Source organism: Mustela lutreola, chromosome 16 (assembly GCF_030435805.1).
Source record: "Mustela lutreola isolate mMusLut2 chromosome 16, mMusLut2.pri, whole genome shotgun sequence".
NCBI classification, from domain to species: domain Eukaryota; kingdom Metazoa; phylum Chordata; class Mammalia; order Carnivora; family Mustelidae; genus Mustela; species Mustela lutreola.
The window spans coordinates 59,647,676-59,667,183 of NC_081305.1; the positions used below are offsets into that span (position 1 = coordinate 59,647,676).

The following is a 19,508-nucleotide window of genomic DNA, read 5'->3' on the forward strand; positions in this document are numbered from 1 at the left end:
TATCCCAGTAACCGCCCTCTCTCCCTCGGTGTTAGACACCCACAGAGGGGCCGCCCCACTAATGCGCACGCGCACTAAGGCGGAACCGCGGTGTTCTCCCTCCTTCCCTTCCTTCATCCGCATGCGCGCTGAGGCCAGCCACGTCCATCGACGCATGCTCAGCCCAGGGCTGACGCTCAGTTCTCCCGCGCCTAGCCCTCAGCGCATGCGCCAAGCCGACACCCCGCGGGTCCTGCTTTAAGCTCCGTCCCGCGCTACTTCCTCCTCTTCCTCTTTCGGCCCCGCGTTCCCCAGGGGGCCGCTTCCGGGGTTCCTAGACCGGTTCCGGAGTGACCGGTACCTGCTCTCTCGGTCTACCCCACGCTCCTTGTCCCCCAGACGCCATTTACAAGCCCGTGGCTTGTGGTGGAACCTCCCCCCACCAGCCCCGTCACGGAAAGCGCGCGTAGCGCTGCGCCCCAAGAGCCAATCAGCAGCCGCCTTAGGTAAGGGTCCTTCCAGCCCGCGCGAGGCTCGTGCGCCGGCAGGGGGCGGGGCGCGGGGCGCATTTCGGGGCCCCGCCCCCCTTCCGACCGTTAAACAGTCGCTGGGACGGCTGGCGGGTTCGCGTAACTTGAGTAGGGAGGGGGGAGCGGCCGTTAAAATACCGGGCTTGCGGGCTTGGGGTGGAGACCGATAAGTAATCTGTAAATAGGAGCTTGGGTTCTGGGAGGGTCTAAGTATTGCAAAGGTCCCAACGAGAACGTGTAAAGAGAAACTTAAGTTTTGGGAAAACGCTCGCCAGAGGGTCTGCAAACAGACCCTATATGCCCAGGAGGTCCTCCAAATACTGTGTAAAAAGAAACTTAAGTTGTAGGGTTCCCCATAAGAGGTTTGCAAGCAGGTGCCTAATTAAGGGGGATGCCCTCTGAGTAATCGATAGACTCATAAGTTCTTGGGGGGGGTACCCCGTATACAAACTTGTAAATATACGTGTTTGAGTGTCAGAGAGCCCTCAGAAAAATAGTGTGAATCGGCCCTTAGGTTCGGGGGGTGGGCGGGCATAAATATGGGGTTAGGAATTAGGAGTTTGCCAATAGACACTTGGGTTCTGGGAGAGTCCCGGAAAGGGTCATGTGGAGAAATGCACTAGTGCTGACGAAGCTGCCCGGAGAATGCCTAGTTAGATTCCTGGCATCTGCGAGGTGTCCGTCAGAGTCCTGTGAACACAGACTGGCTTCAGGCATTTTGGGAGAATCCTCAAAGGAGCCTGGAAATATTGGGGGTCCCCACATTGCATGTAGGTGGACTCAAATTCTGGGGAGCTCCCCCAAAGAGCTGTCAAGCAGACGCAGGTACCATGGAAGTTCCCAGAATAACGTGGGAGAGGACACTTAGTCTGGGAAGAGGGTCCTCTGGTTGGTTAACCGGACGCTGGAGCACTGGGATAGAATCCCCATTGAGGAAAGAAGAGAGACACTTAAGCACTGGGTGGGGGAGTGGCGCTGTCTCCGGAATAATGTGTAAACCAACACTTAATTGCAAGGAAGGCAGGAGTTCCGATTTCTGAGGGAATCTCCCTCCAAGACTGTAAACAGTCATTGAAGTGCTGAGTGGATCGTTTTCCATTAGCGTGTGTAAACAGGCCTTGCCCTCCTGTCTCCCAAGGCCGTCTAGAGCTGTTTGTGGCAGGCAGAGAAGGCACTTGGAGAAAGGAGCTAGATAAGCCCCACCTGGCTAGCAAAATTGCTCCCACATCCTGTAAACACTGCAGTTCTGGAGAAAGAATCTGGCACTGGGCCCAGTTAGTCACTGTTTGCTTGGGTGGGAGGGGGGATTCGCAGAATGATTTCACAGGCACTTAAGCACTAAGCAAGGGTCAGCAAACCATAAAGGGCCAGAGATGCTGCAGGCCATAGTGTCTCTGTCTCAGTTACTCAGCTCTACCATTCTATCAAGAAGGCAACTATAAACAGTTTATAGATTGATGGGCGTGGCTGTGTTCCAGTAAAACATATTTACAAAAGCAGAAGGCAGCCCTGATTTGGTCCATAGGCTACAGTTTGCCAGCTTGATCGGTGAGCTCAATAGTAGATGGTCTTACAGTCTTGCAGACAGACTGTTAAGTCTGGTAAACAGCTGGGGAAACTCCCTAGAGGAACCTATAAAGTTCGTTAAATGGTAGGGTGGATCATATGGGTAGCAGTACATTTTATAACACCTTAGATTAACCACTGGTGAGACCTTGGAGTGTGAGGGATAGCTGACCATCAGAAATGGAAGGTAAACAGACTGATGCCAGATGAGACACCAGATGAAATTAGGCCCTTGAGTGCCCCGTGTATGCCAGTATTTCATAATCAAAACAGTAGTTGTCAGAGTGAGGATCATGTTACTGATGTGTAAGGAAATGTTTTGCTGCAGTTTGGGAAAGAACATGTCCCATTTTTACGTGACCCTTCCCCTGTGAGTTGTGCTTATGTTGGGGCAAAGTGATTAATAGTTGGGAATAGTTTTGGCTACAGGTAAGAGAAGTATATTTGTTTCTCACTGCATCCAGAAGTAGACAATATAAGGTTAATAGGGGATCTCTGAATCTTTTTCTACCACGCCTTCTCTCCTTCCTTCCAGCCCAAGGTAGCTGCTTGAGCTCCAGCCTGCACATCACATTTTCAGCTAGAAGGAGGGCAAAAGGCATGTGCCGTTGTCTGTGAAGGAAAGTTTCTGAAAGCTGCCAAAACACACTTCTGGTGTCCTACCAGTGCCAGAAAGAACTTGGTCACATGACCACCGACCTGGAAATTACGCTGAGAAGTGTGTTCTGGACAGCCAAGTGCCCTGCTCAGAACTGAGAGTTTTATATTTTTTGGAAGAAGTGAGAAAAGAGTAGATCCTGAGAGGCAGCTGGCAGTCACTGCCACAGCCACAGAGGTCTCTGAAAACAAAGTGCCTTCTTACAGTCCAGAGTGAGCCAGACAGATGGCAGAGCGTCTCTTTACCCTGAAATCAACCTCTTTCTTTCTTTAGGCAACCATGTCTGAGTCTGGCCACAGTCAGCCTGGGCTCTATGGGATAGAGAGGCGGCGACGGTGGAAGGAGCCTGGCCCTGGTGGCCCCCAGAACCTCTCTGGGCCTGGTGGTCGGGAGAGGGACTACATTGCCCCATGGGAGAGAGAGAGACGGGTGAGTGAGTGGGCCCAAGGGCAACATCATGTATCCACTCGTTGCACAAATGTTTTTTAAGCACCTGCCATGTGCCAGGCACTAATCTAGATGCTGAGGCTCTGTGAACAAAACTTGGAGTAATGGCAGAGAGAGACAGAGGTGGCTGTCGTAGATGAAGTGGACAGCGAGGGCCTCCCTGAAGAGGTGAGGAAATACATCATAACGAAATCTGAAGAGCAAATGTGAAGGCCCTGAGCCTTAAGTGTGGTGTATTCCGGGAGCAGCCAGGAAGCCAGTGTGGCTGCAGTGGGTGAAGAATGAAAGGTGATAGGAGATCACCTGAGAGACCTGGGAAAGGACTTTGGATTTTGCCAAATGAAACTGACATTGGAGAGTTTGAGCTGAGAGGTGCCATAAGCTCGTGTTTTAAAGAGTTGTATAGCAGCAGCAGCTGTTTGGGGTTTTTGGTTTGTTTTTTTAAGATATTTATTTTTTTGAGAGAGCACACGTGCAGGTTGTTGGAGGGAGAAGAGAGACAAACAGACTCTGCGCTGAGCATAGAGCCTGATGCAGGGCTTTATCCCATGACCCCGAGATCATGACCTGGGGCAAAATCTAGAGGTGGATGCTTGACCAACAGAGCCACCCAGGCGCCCCCTAACAATAGCAGCTGTCACTGTGTTGGGCAGCATGTGGTATGCTGGTGCTGCGCAAAGTGCTTTAACATCCTTTGGGGTCTCCCTGAACCCTTAGAGCTACCCGCATGAAATAGAACCTAGGTTTGATTTTCACTAATGAAGAAAATGAGTCTCAGAGGAGAAGAGACCTAACCCAAAGTCACAGCCAGTAAGCTTTGGGGCCAGAACTCAAGGCCAGATCTAGCTGAGCCCAAGCCCAGCCTATTCTCTCTGCTCGAGTGTCCTGGGCTGGGAATACGGAGCCTTGGCACAGGTGCAAGTCCTGCCTTGCTCCCCTCGTGTGCTTAGGTGAGTCACTGCCAGAAGCTGCTCCCCACTGAGGTTCTTTCTCCACCTTTGAGAGGTTTGGGTTGGGTGGGGAGGGGAGGGAAGAAAGGGGCAATTGGGACCAGTTTCTGAACCATAAAACTGCAAACATGAAGAATAATTTCTTCACAGTAAGCTCAGCTCTTGCTTGTTCCTTCCCTTGAATTGCAGCACAGGAGAGAACAGAGCATCTCTCTTCCTTCCACACATATCCTGGGGAACGTTACCATCTTCCTAGGGGGATAAGCAACTCCAGAGTCTCTGGTCTGTCTCTGACTTTGGCATTGACTGGTCAGTGGACTCCTCACATCCTCTGTGTCCCCTGCTGATCTCAGCAGCTCCCTCCCATTTCTCCTTCTCCCAGTATCCGTGACAGCCCATCGGGCCTCATCCTGGCTGGACACCCCCTCCCCAAGCCAGTCCGACACCCTGGCTGGACATTGTGCCTCCTGAGTACATCTCCTGTCCACCATCTTCTCGCTGCCCTCACAGCCTCGGCCCCACATATCCTCCCCTCCTCCCTGGCCTTCTGAAGGCCCACGGCCTCTCCTGTAGTTCTGTCATAACTGTTCTTTCTAGAACACTTTTGTGCCCTTTTGTTTGTTCCTCACCATAGGCCAGTATCCCCAGTATATGGTGAAGAAACAGACCCGGTGAAGGTTCATGGCTCTCCTGAGGTTCGTCAGGGAGCCAGAAAAGAACAAGACTCAAACTTGGATCTCTCCCCTTTCCATTTAGGCCGGTCGGGGGTGGAAGGGCAAGGTGTGGGAATCAGCGGAGGAGCGGGCAGGATCGCAGCCGGCAGGCACTGAGCTCCTGCCACACGGACTGTTTGCAAGTTCATCTACTTTCAATCTTGTGGGAGTCCCATGAAGAAATTCCTATCCCTGTTCGCGAAATGAGGAAGCAGTCTGGAGTGAGGGTTGTTCCTTATCCAAGTTCACACAGCCAGCAAATGGCATGGCCAAGTTTGAACCCACATCGAGCTCCTGGGCCCTGGCTCCTTCTGCCTGGGCTTGTTGTCTGGCAGAGGCCACGGAGTGCAGCTCTGGAGCTAGGCTGCCAGGGTTTAAATCCTGACTCCATTGTTTATTGGCTGTGTGACCTTGGGCAAGGCAGTAACCTCTCTGGACCTCAGTTTCTTCATTTGTAAAATGGGGATAATCGTATCTATCTCCCGGGGTCGTTGGTGGAATTGAGAAGTTGATATATGAAGGCATTTAGAATTGTACCTGGCACGTGACGGCCTTTGGGAGTGTCCCAGGGGAGCCAGGGGAGCCGTTCCTGAGTAACTGCCCTCCCTCACCACAGGATGGCAGCGAAGAGACCAGCTCATCGGTCATGCAGAAAACCCCCATCATCCTCTCAAAACCTCCAGCAGAGCGGGTGAGCGGGGAAGAATCTTCTGAAGGGGAGGCTGGGAGCAGTTAGGGCAAGGATCCCTCCCTCTGACTGGAAACTTCTCTCTCCCATAGTCAAAGCAGCCACCACCTCCAGCAGCCCCTGCTGCCCCACCTGCCCCAGCCCCTCTGGAGAAGCCCATCGTCCTCATGAAGCCGCGGGAAGAGGGGAAAGGGCCTGCGGCTGCAACAAATGCCTCCACCCCCGAGGGCACTGCCCCCGCGCCCCCTGCAGCCCCTGCACCACCCAAGGGAGAAAAGGAGGGGCAGAGGCCTACACAGCCTGTGTACCAGATCCAGAACCGAGGCATGGGCACTGCCGCACCAGCAGCCATGGACCGTGAGTTGGGGCCGGGCAGGATCTGGTTGGGGGCCGGAATGCCCTCACGGAGCCTCACCACATCCTGTCTCCTGCTTTCCCCGTCTCCAGCGGTCGTGGGCCAGGCCAAACTACTGCCCCCAGAACGCATGAAGCACAGCATCAAGCTGGTGGACGACCAGATGAATTGGTGTGACAGCGCCATTGAGGTACTGAGGGGGCCATCGTGTCTCCGCGCTTTGAGCGTCCCTAGGTGCCACATCTCACCACATCCACCCCACTCCCCACCGCCACCCTCTTGGCAGGCAGTACGAGCCTGGCCAGCTTTCCGGCAGTTGCAACAATGAGACAGAAGGAATCAGAGTCCTCAGCCAGGGCTGGATGGCAGCAGCTTCCACTAGATCGGCTGTGCTGGTTGTTAAAATACTGAAATGGTTTGCCACTGGTTACTGGTTGGCAAGGAGGGACTCCCACTATCACCCAGATGCCATCCCACAGCAGGGCAGCCTCCTGGACCCTGCTCCAGTTCCATTTCTGAGTGAAACCCATGTTGTACCAGTGCTAACTGGTTTGAATCTCACTCCCCAGAGGTTCCCTGTCCATCACGGTGGCCCCCGCTCTAGCTCAGACCTCACATTCCTGGACTGCCCTGCCTCCGGTCTCCCAGGCTTCACTTCTCTTCTGCTGCTTTTCCCATCCCATCCCTGCCCAGATTCCCCCAGATGTGTCCCTTTTCCTTCTCTGGCAGCTTGGAGTTACTAAAACAACATGCCAGGCCCATCTCTTACCTGGCTTGCTGCCTTTCTGTGTCCACTGTCTTACGGATACCAACTGGGGAGCTTTAAAACAAAACAGAACAAAAGCCAGTGTCCAGGCCTGCTCTTCAGGTAGGACACTATGCAGTGTTGAGAGTGTATCTGCACCATCTCGTGTGGTAGCCACTCTTCTTAGGTGTGGCTCGTGGACACTTACAAGTCCACATACCCCACATGTGGCCAATATAGCTTTGTTTAATCTTAAGTTTAAATGGCCATGTGTGGACAGCGTCTGCCTTACTGAACTGGGCAGGTTTTCTGCTCTAATGTGTCTAGGGTGAGGCCCGAGATTAGCTGCCTTTTTTTTTTTCCCTTTAAAAAACTCCAGGTGATTCCCAGGAGCCAGTTGAGGACGTCCCTGTTTTTCTTGAGGAGTGCCTCTCACGCCCCCTGGTGGTGGAAGGCATCAGCACTGGTGGGCCAGGGGTGAAGGCCTCAGGATTTTCCGAGACCCTTAAATCCCACAGACGGGAGCCAGGACAGACTGAGCAACCCTTCCTGTACTCTCTCCCCTTTTTCATGCTTCCATATGTTTTCCCGGCCTTCCCTAAGCCGAAAGCCCTGCAGGAGTCTGCTCCAGTAGCCCTCAGTAACAAGACCTGTCTTCCTCCACCCGTCCTTCATTCCTGTACCCTTCTCCTTCTCTTCAGCAAAGTCAGGTTCCCCTTTTAGCCAGTGTGTTCCAGCCACACTGATCTCCTGTCAGCTTCTCTCTTTTTTTTAAAGATTTTATTTATTTGACAGAGATTACAAGTAGGCAGAGAGGGGAAGCAGGCTCCCCGCTGAGCACGGAGCCCAATGTGGGGCTTGATCCCAGGACCCTGGGATCATGACCTGAGCCAAAGGCAGAGGCTTAACCCACTGAGCCACCCAGGCACCCCTCCTGTCAGCTTCTTGACCATGCCAGGCTCTTTACTACTTGGGATCTCTGACAAGAGTTATCCTTTGTGCCGCCACATACATGTACAGGCTCTTTGCCCAGCTCAGGATTCAAGCCATGGAAGTTTTTCTTCATCAGGCCAGCCTTGTCTGGAAGTCTCTGCCCACCCCACCCCACCCCACCCCACCCCAGTTTCACTCCCACTCCAGCAACTGACACATTTATGAGGGTCACAGTCCTTCATCTTCCCACAGTACCTGTTGGATCAGACTGACGTGTTGGTGGTTGGTGTCCTGGGCCTCCAGGGGACAGGCAAGTCCATGGTCATGTCACTATTGTCGGCCAATACTCCTGAGGAGGACCAGAGGTAAGGGATGTGGAAGGCCAGGAGGGAGGTGGGCACCCACCTGGGATGGGGAAGGGTGGGCCTAGGTATAGCAAGTGGTGTTGCCAAAAGGACTTAGAGATAATGTTTTACCTCCCATGGCCTCCATGCCTTTGTCAGATGGGGGTGATTAGGGGCTGGACTAAATCTTTGTGTAGCTCCAGGGAAACCAATCTTGTTTCTCCCTCCCTCCCTCCCTGCCTTGCTCCAGGAATGGTACAGAACCCAGCTTTAGATTTAGGCTGACCTCAGTCTCTCAGCCCTGCCACTCACCAACTGTTTGCCCTTGTCCAGGTTACTTCACCTCCCAAGATCTCACTTTGTCACCTGTAAAGTGGGCTTTTGAAGGATGAGATCAGGAAGGCAAACATTAGTAAGAACCTGACACAGAGCAAATGCTTGTGGGATATTGGTTGATAAGGCATGGTAAATAGAAAGGGGAAAGAGACCCAGATGTCGGGCGTGGGTTCTAAACCAACTTCAGTTCTGCATTCTTGAAGAAGGATGGCATGATTGTAAAGTAAAGTATGAAATCACAGGAGAGGATGTAGGGGAAGAGGGAGCTTAAGAACTAGGGACCAAAACTGAGGGCAGGGGAGGAAAGGGGGAAAGGCAGGGACTGGGAAGGAGGGACCATACATAGTCTGATTAAAGAAGACTCAAACTGGGAAGGTAAAAGGGTAGTAGCCACTTGGGATTGTCTAAAAAATACAGGGGTTTGGTTTTTTAATGAAACAGGCGATACTACTTTGCATTCCATGGATTGGCATCAGGGGTTCCACGAACCTCCTAACAGTAAAATGCAGAATTTTACGTGTATGGGCAGTCAGGCTTTTCTTCTTAAGGAAAGGGTCTGCAGTTTCCACTGGATCTTAGAGGGGTCTGAGGGAGACCCAGAACAAGTTAAGAACCACTGTTGTGAGCATATACATCCACTAGAACCAGAGCTGTGGGGTTGCCCTTCCTCCCAGTCCACGCCATCTCCTCTCTTATAACTTGTAACTTACTCAGTTGTAACTTCGGCTCACCTTGGCTCCGCTGGGGAGCAGCCCCAGCTCTCAGATAGCATTCTTTCCATCTCCGCTTCCCCCAGCCAGCGAAATTTCCCCCCAGCTCTGAGTTCAGATTCCTGAGCTAGAGAGAATTCTACAGGCCTAGCTGGTCTTTTTTGAGCCACGTCCGCCTGTGGCATGGTGGATTTTGATTTCAGCTCTTGCCATCGGGTCTGTGGATTATGTTAAGAACTCATCTGCTTCTTCCCTTCTTCATTCCTGTCTCCTGACCCTCCCCTGGAGGATGCCAAGAGCCCCCTAACTGGTCTCTCTGCTTTAGTTCAGTTGAGCTAGTGTTTATCGTGTGCTAATGATGTGCCAGGTGCTGTTCTGGATGCTGGGCATACAGCAGCAAACAAAATTGGCAAAAACCTCTGTCCGTAGCAAACAGATAAGTTCTTGGAGATGTTAGAAGATGATAATCACAGGGGAAGGGGTTCTAAGGAAGTAGTATGGGGGATAGATGACAGTCCTAACTCGAGTGGTCAGGGGATGCCTCCCAAGCAGGACATAGAGAAAAAGCAGAGTTGGAGGAGGGAGAGCGTTCTAACCAGGGAGTGGAGTGGTACAAGCTGGCCTCGGGGGCTAGAGCTTGCCTGGTGTGCGTGCAGCACAGCGTGGAGGCCGTGGGGCTGGAGCAGAGTGAACAGGATGGGAAGTCACAGGCAACCTGGTCAGAGAGGTTAAGGGAGGGGCTCTGGTGCTGCCTTTGACTCGGGTCGTGATCTTAGGGTCCTGGGGTGGAGACCCGTGTCTGGTTCCCAGGCCCACGGGGAGTCTGCATCTCCCTCTCCCCCTCCTCCTGCTTGTGTGCACATGTGCTCTCTCTCTCTCTCTCCCTGTCAAATAAAAAAATCTTTTAAAAAAGGGGGGGAGTGGTAAGAGAGGCCTAGGGTGTCGGGCCTGTAAGTTGTCATCTACTCTTTCCACACTACGGTCCTCAGCGTACGGCACAAGGGGGAGCTTTTTAAAACCTACATCCAGTCCTTTCACTTCTCCACTTAAACGTCTTCAGGGCTTCTCCAGGCTCATTAGCCAAAGCCGCAGCTCCTTACTGTGTCTCACAGGCCTGCATACCCCCTTCTGGCTCCCAGCCCCCTTGTTCTCTGCTCTCACCGTACTCGGCTTTGATGCCTCATACACACCACCTGTCCTCTGCCTGGGACCGTCTTCGCTTCCATCCTCCATCCCCCCTGTACCTTCCCTTTTACTTAATTCAAGTTGCATAATTAACTCTCTTCTCTCTGACTCTCAGTGTGGTCATTCACGTCTTTATGGCATCCCTTCCCAGCTCTACCAGCCGAGTTACCCCCACTCAGAAGGCCTCACACCTCTTCTTCCTGCCGCTCGAAGTTACTGATTTCTCTTGGTTTGAGAGGTAGACCAGGAGCTCCACGGGAGCAGAGATGTCCGCGCTGCTGCGCGCATGCGAGGCCTTCAGGGCGGTGTTCCTGAGGCGGGAGGCCCTTGCATACTAAGCGTCTCAGGGAGGCGGGGAGTACCTTTGGCGAGCTAGGTACCATTACCCTGATTTTACAGATGGAAAGAGGAAATCTCTTTGTCCGAGCCACAGAATATGACCAAGTTAGTTTAGTTGGTTTAGGGCAAGGCTCAGCTCTGCCTGCTTTGCTTGGTCTCTTCTCACCGTCCAGCGCAGGTGGAACTGAGGGAGACTTCCTCACAAGGGAGGAACTGGGAACCGAGTTCTATAGCCAAATGGCCTCTTGTCCTGGGGGTGGGGAGGGCTCAGTGCTGTGTCTGCAGCGTCTGGCCTGTGGCAGGTGCAGTTGGTAGTTAATGGCTCCCAGATACACATCACTGTGCATCAGGCACATTCCTAGGGGCTTCCCGTACATTAGCCTCATCATAACGCCAAGAGTTTTGAGACTGTTGTTATCCCCGTTCATAGGTGAGGAAACAGAGGAGAAAGAGATGAAGGACTTGCCCAAAGCCACCTAGCCAGGAAGAGGCAGAGCTGGCACTGGAAATCCCAGCAGTCGAGCAAAGTCCCTGCTCTTAAATACCTCAGGCTACTGACTTCATTCAGTGGTGGACAGATCTTAACAGTGAGGGTAAAGTCATGCGGAATAAAATGTAAGCCCCCAGACGGCAGGGGCCACATATGGAAGGCTTTGTGGAAAGGCAGGGCACCATCACTCACACGTTCCTTTCGCAGCGTCGTGCTCCAGAGGCGTCGAAGGCTAAGAACCAGACCTCTAACACACCCCGCCTGCCCCTCTCCACAGGGCATATGTTTTCCGGGCCCAGAGTGCTGAAATGAAGGAACGTGGGGGCAACCAGACCAGTGGCATCGACTTCTTTATTACCCAAGAGCGGATCGTTTTCCTGGACACACAGGTGCCAACCTCCAACCTCCGCATTCAGCTTTATCCCAGAATGATTCATGTCTTTTCTTGGGCTTTAGTCTCTTTTCATGTTTCCCTCCCCACCCTCCCATCCATCCTGTACACAGTAGCCTAAAGAATCTTCTAGCAGAGTGGTTAAATGTGTGGGCCCTGAAGTCGGTCTGTGTATGTCCAGATTTGGCCTTTAATTCTTACGGGCTGGGTGACTTGAACCATGTGTCTACCCACTTAGACCTCAGTTGCTTTGTCTATAAAAGGGGATGATAGTTTGTTCTCAGCCTCCTAGGTCATTGCAGGAATTTAGTAGGACAGTCCAGTGGAGTGCTTGGCATTGGACCTGTCCCATAGTGTTCAGGCCCGTCACTGTCATTCGAGCTGACCTGTCATGTGTGTGACTGGTGGTTTTCCTCATCTTCTCCCTTGACCTCAGGCAGAGTCCCCGTCCCTAGCATGGTGTTCAAGGCTTGTGGAGCTTCCTCTCTCGGACTCTAGCCTGCCCTCTCTGCTGCGTGTCTAGCTCCACCACACACACCACAAGGTCATGATCTCTCTCTCCTTCTGGGGTGTCCCCAGCCTGTTCCCTTTATCTGAAACTGCCTGTTCCCCAGTTTTCTTAAGTGGGAAGAATACTATTGCCTACCGGGTAGGGTTATGTAAGGCTTCAGTGAGCGAAGACGAGTAAAGTCCTAATGACAGTGCCGGACATGAAGTACATACTTCCTCCTCTTAGCTGGTGGTATCGTGATCGTGAGAAGTTCTCTCTCCCCTGCCTTTTTGCCTGGCTAGTGCCTTCTCCTCCCAGAGGACTTCCCCTCCTCCGAGCACCCGCCAGTGCCGCATGCACCTTCCATCACAGCACTGCTCTGTCGCAGCCCCCTGCATGTGGAGGGCTCCCCCTCCCCACCTGCCGGGTGCTCTTCAGGGAGCAGCTTGCTGGTCAGGGCCTGGCCCATGCTTGGTGCTCACTGAGTGTTGATGGAACAGAGTTCAAGTCCTCATAGGCATTGATGACGCAGAGAGTGGAAAACCTACAAATGCGGCATGAGATCTGAGCCAGGCCCTGTGCAGGGGCTCGTCTCTGTGCTAGAGACCAACTGAGGCGCTGTAAGCTGGGTCCGGGACCCATGTGGAACGGACAGGAGTTAAGGCAGAATAGAGCACGCAGCATTGGGAGTCCAAGAAAGCGAGCAGTGGGAGAGCCTCTTACCTAAAGAATTCCACTCATGGCTGTAAGAAGTCAAGAAGACTTCTCAAAACCCTTTGAGATGGAGTGTTCCTTAGAGACAAGGTGATGAACTCATTCACTACTGACTGTTTTACACCCACGGATGTAATTTTTAAATCCTCGCCAACTTTCACACTAATCGTTGTTTCTGGACCAAAGTAATTATCTTAGTGAAGTTTTAAAAGCCTCTGAGACAACTAAGGGAAGAAAAAGACACTCGAAAGGACATTTGTCATTCAAGTCAACATTATGGTTAGCAGCACTAGGAGAGTTCTCGAGCGTGAGGCACTTGAAAGCAGTGACGACTTGTGAAAGGGCTGGGGGAAGTGTGTTTGCTTTGAAACATTCTGCTCTCACCTCCTCTTGCTCACTCGCACTGACTCATTAGAAACTGCCCGTGTTCCTGAGCTCATTTTGTCCTGAGAGAGGCGAGGTATTTGCCTTCAACGTGTGGAACTTGGGTGGCTGCGACCCTCAGAGCCCCAGCCACCAGCCCTTTCCTGACACCTTCTCTCCCTTGCTGCAGCCCATCCTGAGTCCCTCCATCTTGGACCACCTTATCAACAATGACCGCAAGCTGCCGCCGGAGTACAACCTGCCCCACACCTACGTTGAGATGCAGGTGAGGGGGCCAAGTCCATCCTAGAGGAGAGGTCGCATCCTTCCCCTCAACTTGTGATGGGGAGCTGGATGTGGGTTTACCCAGTTTATGCTTCATAAAGAGCCTTGGGGGCCCCAAGAGCTGTAGAAAAGAATAGCGTTGAGAGTCCTGTCTGGCTCACCTCCTGGCCCTGCTCTTCAGAAAAGTCATTTCCTGCCCCCTCCCCCTTCAGGCCTTGTTACCTGCCTTTGTGAGGTGGGGGTGGTCACTCTACGGATGGTCGTAAAGGAAGAGCCAGTACAGCCTGGGCATGCAGGAGGTGCTTCAAGGCTCAGGCTCAGGCTCTTGCCCTGCTGCCCACTTAGTGTAGTCCTGGGAACAGGGACCCTGGCCTGGGCAGAGGGGACCTTCAACTCTGTCGTCTCTTCCTGCCCACTCTCAGTCACTCCAGATTGCTGCTTTCCTCTTCACGGTCTGCCATGTGGTGATCGTCGTCCAGGACTGGTTCACAGACCTCAGCCTGTACAGGTGAGGAGCGGGTGGGTGGGGAGGGGGAGCCAGGCAAGAGATGGGGACCCCTTTAGAATGTGAGCCGGAGTGGGTCACCACCATCCAGCATATATACACATGCTGACAACTCTCCACTGACTTTTTCCATCACTCAGAATAAAATCCAAAGTCTTTCCCAAGTATGACCTACAGGGTCCTCCGTGGTACAGTCCCGGTCACCTCACTGACCTTTACTCTCACTGCTTTCCCTCGCTCCTTCCGTTAAAGCCCTAGTGACTCCATGGCTATTCCTCCATCTCTCAGCCAGAAATACTCTTCTGAGAGCCTTAGTCTCTCTCATGTCGTTTGAAGTCTCCACTTCTTAGCCCACTGTGTTTTCCTTCATTTGCCTTCATCGCTCCCTGACAGGACATTGTGGGTCTCTTTATGGTCCGCCTCCCCCATTAGAATGTATGCCCCAGGAGCCCCAGTGCCTCCCACAGTGCCTGGCCCAAGCTAGATAATTAATGCACGTTCGTTGAGTGGAGAACATCGTCGGGATCCAGCTTGGCCATCTTGCCCATCCCCTGCAGGCATGCGTACCATTCTGTCGCTGCCCTGGCAGGCAAGAAGAGGGGGAAGGAGTTGGGATCTGGCAGGAGGCCTACCTGAAGCAGCTGGAGGTTCTAGAAATCCACCCCCCAAGACAGAACTGGCTTAGAACCTGAGGCACGAGGGTTCCTCTTGGCTTCAGGCCCCAGAGCATAGTGGTGTGGAGGCCAGCCGCCTTGGGCACAGGGCCCAGACAGAAGGAAGGAGCAGGAGCTCCTGAGGAGGGGAGAGCGGAGCCAAGGGAAGCAGGTGTCTCCAAAGTGAGGCAGCCCTGGGTTTGAACCCCAGCTTTTACTAGGGGAGTGGCTTCTTTTTCCTTGGCTACTCATAAGCAGATTGTTCTATTCAGACTAAGTGAGTGGAAGACTCGAAAGTGTTCAGTGATCGCGTCGTATCTGGACACCGTGAGCAGCTGATGACTGCAAGCTGAGCGTCTACAGATGACCCTGGGCGTGGGGGTGAAGTGTGGGTCTGGCCAGCAGTAAAAATGACTTTCTGGGACATCCAGCCGTTGTGACCAGATAAAAGTGTCTTATTTCTGAAACTGTACCCCCCCACACACCACTGTGTATTTGAATTCATTCACATGACAAAGATATTGAACATTTATGGATGCCATTCCTTGTTCTGGGCACTGAGGACACAGGTGTGAATGAAACACTGCCCTGTGTGGTTCACGTTCTGACGGGGGCGTAGATGCAGGACGGCACGGGGCAGAGCCTCGCGGTGCGCTTCTTGGCAGGTGAACCCCTTGAAACTGAATGACATACTTGGGTATGTGTCTGTGTGAGGAGAATATCCGTAGCTTTTTATTGGGTCTCATTATCCCTTACCTCTGATAGCAGTTGTATTTTGTTTATGTATTTGGAAAAGTTATTTTAAAATAGCATAAATTGAAATTTAGGCCCACATAGAAACCTGCATATGGATGTTTATAAAGCAGCTGTATTCACAGGGCTCCTGTTTGGCTCAGTCGGTTAAGTGTCCGACTCCTGATTCTGGCTCAGGTCATGGTTTCAGGGTCTTGGGATTGAGCCCTACATTGGGCCCCATGCTGAGCGTGGAGTCTGCTTACGATTCTCTCTCTTCCCCTCTCCCCACTCTTGCACGCTCATGCACCTGTTCTCTCTCTCAAATCTGCTTTATTCATAATTGCCGAAACTAGGAAGCCATCAGTGTGTCTTTCAGTAGGTAAATTAATAAACTGGTACATCCAGACAATGGAATATTAGTTACATGAAAAGACATGGAGAAAGTATATATCCTTAAGTGCATACCACTAAGTAAAAGAAGCCAGTTTGAAAGGGCTACTGTATGATTCCAATTATATGACATTCTGGAAAAGGCCAAACTGTGGAGACAAGTGAAAAAAGATCAAGGGTTGGGAGGGGAGGGAGGGGTGGGTAGGGCAGAGCACAGAGTGCTGTAATACTGGGTGGTGGACACATGACCAAGAGGTTGTATACAACACCAAGAGGAAACCCTAGTGTAAACCACGGACACTGGGTGATGATAATGGGTCATAGGTCCGTGGGAATGTTGATAGTAGAGGGATGTTGTGCATGTGTGGGGGCTGGGTGTCTGTGAAAATCCCTGTATTTAATTCAGTTTTGCTGTGATCGTACAAATGCTTTAAAAAATGGAAGTATTTTTTTGTTTTGTTTTGTTTTTGTGTAAGTATTTTTTAACAGCATAAGCTCATTAAAAAATGTGTACATCTAGCATGGGTCCACGGATTGGTGTGTGAGAGAGTTGTCTATGAATTCCCTAAAATTGCTTGCAAAAGAGGGTGTGTATTCATTTATCTGAGTGTGGCTGTAGTTTTACCAGATCCACAGAGAGAGCCCTGTCCCTAGGCTGTGGGATGGGGGTGCCGGTGCCAGAGCACCAACCTCTCACCCCAAACCCCAGGTTCCTCCAGACAGCCGAGATGGTGAAGCCGTCCACCCCGTCCCCCAGCCATGAGTCCAGCAGCTCCTCAGGCTCCGATGAAGGCACTGAGTACTACCCCCACCTGGGTGAGAGGTTTTCTGGGGCTGGAGGGGTGGGCAGAGGAGGAATGAGGGGCAAAAACCAGGAGCACTGGGTAAGTGGGGAGCTGGGAGGAAGAAAGAGCAGAGTAGCTGCTCCTTCCTCGAGGGTCCCACCTGGCCACCAAGAGCACAAAGCCTAAGTCTGGGTCTGGCTCCGGCTCCAGCTCCTTGATCAGAATGATCGCTTTTTGCAGAAAGGACCCACATCCGCCCATTTCTCTGACCGTGACATCTCCAGCATAGACTCGGAATGAGTTGCCATTAACCTGAGTGGCCCCGGGCACCCTGCTCACCCTCCCTCTGCCTACACTGCCTGCTCCGTCCTCGCTCTGCTGTGCTCTGCCCACGCACTGCTCTTCCACAAAGATCTAGTTCATTTATGCTGCCCTAGGCCGGGACTTCCTACTTCCTCTTGTCTCACCAAGCCCCTGGTGCCTTCCCGTCTCACTCCTGATCCCGTGCCTATCTTCCTCTTCTGTCTTTTCCATCAGACTGGGGGCTCCTTGGGGGCAGAAACCACATCTGACTCGTATCTGGGTCCCCAGGGCCTGGTGCAGAGCCTGGAAGCAAAGTAACATGTCACGTAAATATTTACGAGTACTCCGAACCCAGGGTAACCGCAGATCTTTGGCATGAGGGGGGAAGTCCACACAGCCAAGCCCCAGCGGCCTCACAGGACTGCGTCTCTCCTCCCGCCCCTCAGTCTTCCTGCAGAACAAAGCTCGTCGAGAAGACTTCTGTCCTCGAAAGCTGCGACAGATGCACCTGATGATTGACCAGCTCATGGCTCACTCGCACTTACGTTACAAGGGTGAGGGTCCCTGAACCACGCCAACGCTGGCCAGCGGCCTCTTGACTCCTGGTCTGGTCCCATGGCCCGGCGTCCAGACTGGCCTCCTGCCCCTAGCTTGAAGATCATCCGTGTACCTCCCCTGCCCCTGGGCATCATACCTGCAGGCTGATGGCTTCTCTCCCACAGGTACCCTGTCCATGCTACAGTGCAATGTCTTCCCTGGGCTCCCACCTGACTTCCTGGACTCTGAGGTCAACTTGTTCCTGGTGCCCTTCATGGACAGCGAAGCAGAGAGTGAAAACCCACCAAGGGCAGGTACGGTTCCTCCTTGAGGGAATCTGGTCCAAGGGCTGCCAGTTCTTCCTTGGTCTGGAGGGAGACACAGGATGCCCTGGTCTGGGGTGGTAGGGACCCACACTGGTCTGAGGGGAGACTCTGGCTTGTCCCTAAGGTGCTTGGAGCCTTTCTTAGGAGCATGTGTCCAAGTTGTGGAAGTACAGGAAGGACTGGTCTGAACGGGGCCGTACTCCTGGTGTCCCAGTCCAGGAAGCTGGGTGGCCAGGAGAAAGGCAAGGCCCTCTCTTGGCAGGCTGGCGCCCTTATCCTCCCTACCTCATCGTTCTAGGACCCGGCTCCAGCCCGCTCTTCTCCCTGCTCCCTGGGTACCGGGGCCACCCCAGTTTCCAGTCCTTGGTGAGCAAGCTCCGGAGCCAAGTGATGTCCATGGCCCGGCCACAGCTGTCACACACAATCCTCACTGAGAAGAACTGGTAAGAGCTCTTGGCAGAGGGGTCAGTGTGAGGGCCCCACCCTGGTGCAGGCAAGAGGAAGGTCTCTGTGATCCCTCCACAGCTCGGTTTCCTTCTCGGAAACATCGCTGATGGCTTCCATGCCCGGCAGGATGCTGTTCCATGGGATCTTGAGTCCTCCCAAGTAGCCAGCAGGTTGAAGTCTTGTCACCAGTTTTACTAGTGGGGAAATCTAGGCTTGGAGACAGGAGATGTCACATAGCTCTGTCACAGCAGCTGTGGCCAGGTATCATTTGACAGTGAGGAGTGGGAACAGGGATCCCAGTCAGGCTCGAGGAGTGTTTGTTCTGAGGCCCTGAGGGCAGAAAGTGTGGCCTCCCAGAAGACACTGGAAAGTCCCCAGAGCAGCTGCATTTTCCAGCTCTCGCTGGACGGCACATTCCCACTGTCCGCCTCCACCTTCACTCCTTCTCTGCCAGCTGGCTTTCCTACCTGCTCTCACAGAGCCCCGAGCCTCCCCAGCCCCAACTCTATGTGACTGTGTCCGGAGCCCACAGCAGGTCTGCATCTCAGGTCGGCATCATCTCGTTTCCAGGAGCCACACATTTGAGAGGGAACTAGCTTGGCCTTGGTGCAGCCTCTAGCGTGGCTCCCCTGGGTCTGTGGTCAGCTGGGGCCAGAAGGGGTTCTGGGGAGCACACACAGCAGCACAGCCATTCAGGGGTGGGGACAGGGAGCTCTGTTCCTCTCACTGTCAGTGGCAGAGCCCAGGGAGGCAAGGGTCACGTAGCTGTTAACAACTAACTGTTGTAAGACTCTGGAGGGAGTTCACAGAGGCCAACACTGTGTGGGGTGGGGCGACTCGGAGTTGGACTCGGAATTGGGGCTTGAGGCCTGGGTTCCAGACCAGGCACCCTCAGTGTGGCTCACCCGGGGTGAGCCTGGCCAGTCCCATCAGCATTGCTGTCTTCCATGTGTCCGGGCCGCGGAGGTTCTGGTCTCAGGGTGTGCAGGTCGTATGCAGTGCCTGCTTTCCCACCCGGCAAGGTCAGTGCAAGGCTGACAGGCCGCAGCCGGGGCAGCTGACTGCTGACCTCCTCCCACAGGTTCCACTACGCTGCCCGGATCTGGGACGGCGTGAAAAAGTCCTCTGCCCTGGCAGAGTACAGCCGCCTGCTGGCCTGAGGCCGAGGGAAGGAGCGTCATGTGGAGAACCCCCTTCTGGGTCCCCATGGTTGGTGAGGGACCACACTTGTCCTGCCCCCCGCCCCACCGTGGGTGGAGAGTGGCAGCAGGCCTGATGGATGAAGGACCGCGACATTCTCGCCCAGAGACATGAGGTGTCCAGGGCTAGGCCCCCCACCCTAAATGGAGTATTGTTCAGGGGGGCAACTTTGAGATCCCACCCCCAATCTGGGACAGGGCAGCCCATCCTCGGTTCCCTGCAGGGACAGGCAGTGGGAGTAGTCTGAATGGTCCCCAAGCATCCCAGGTTCCATCTTGACCTCCCTCTGCAGGGACAGGAGCAGCAGGTCCCTCTTCCCTGACCCTGAGCCCTTTCCTGTGAGGTGCAGCAGGGTCTTGGGGAGCTCTTCGTTGGGGCAGACCTGGTGGTTTGAATAAAAACAATCACACAAGCCT

At 53.4% G+C, this 19,508-nt stretch overlaps 1 protein-coding gene across 3 annotated transcripts; it reads left to right on the plus strand.

Annotated features, from left to right (window-relative positions):
• Window positions 1-194: 194 nt before the first annotated feature.
• Window positions 195-19,504, plus strand: SMG9 (SMG9 nonsense mediated mRNA decay factor). 3 transcript variants are annotated; one of them, XM_059150968.1, is made up of 14 exons: window positions 195-485; window positions 3,007-3,162; window positions 5,460-5,534; window positions 5,624-5,888; window positions 5,979-6,076; window positions 7,817-7,929; window positions 11,246-11,357; window positions 13,117-13,212; window positions 13,634-13,719; window positions 16,204-16,310; window positions 17,029-17,136; window positions 17,305-17,433; window positions 17,744-17,888; window positions 18,347-18,967. In XM_059150968.1, the coding sequence occupies exons 2-14, from the start codon at window positions 3,013-3,015 to the stop codon at window positions 18,486-18,488; spliced, it is 1,626 nt and encodes a 541-aa protein (XP_059006951.1). In that variant the 5' UTR covers window positions 195-485; window positions 3,007-3,012; the 3' UTR covers window positions 18,489-18,967. The 3 variants fall into 3 exon arrangements, with proteins under 3 accessions (XP_059006951.1, XP_059006953.1, XP_059006952.1); XM_059150970.1 differs by lacking the exon at window positions 18,347-18,967 and adding an exon at window positions 18,974-19,504 and having other exon boundaries at window positions 198-485; XM_059150969.1 differs by lacking the exon at window positions 195-485 and adding an exon at window positions 731-1,334.
• The last annotated feature ends 4 nt before the right edge of the window (window positions 19,505-19,508 follow it).

Coding starts and splice junctions, on each gene's coding strand:
- SMG9 (XM_059150968.1), top strand. CDS start 3,013: ATGTCTGAGTCTGGCCACAGTCAGCCTGGGCTCTATGGGATAGAGAGG. Junction 11,358..13,116: donor TCGTTTTCCTGGACACACAG/GTGCCAACCTCC, acceptor CCCTTGCTGCAG/CCCATCCTGAGTCCCTCCAT. Junction 13,213..13,633: donor ACACCTACGTTGAGATGCAG/GTGAGGGGGCCA, acceptor GCCCACTCTCAG/TCACTCCAGATTGCTGCTTT.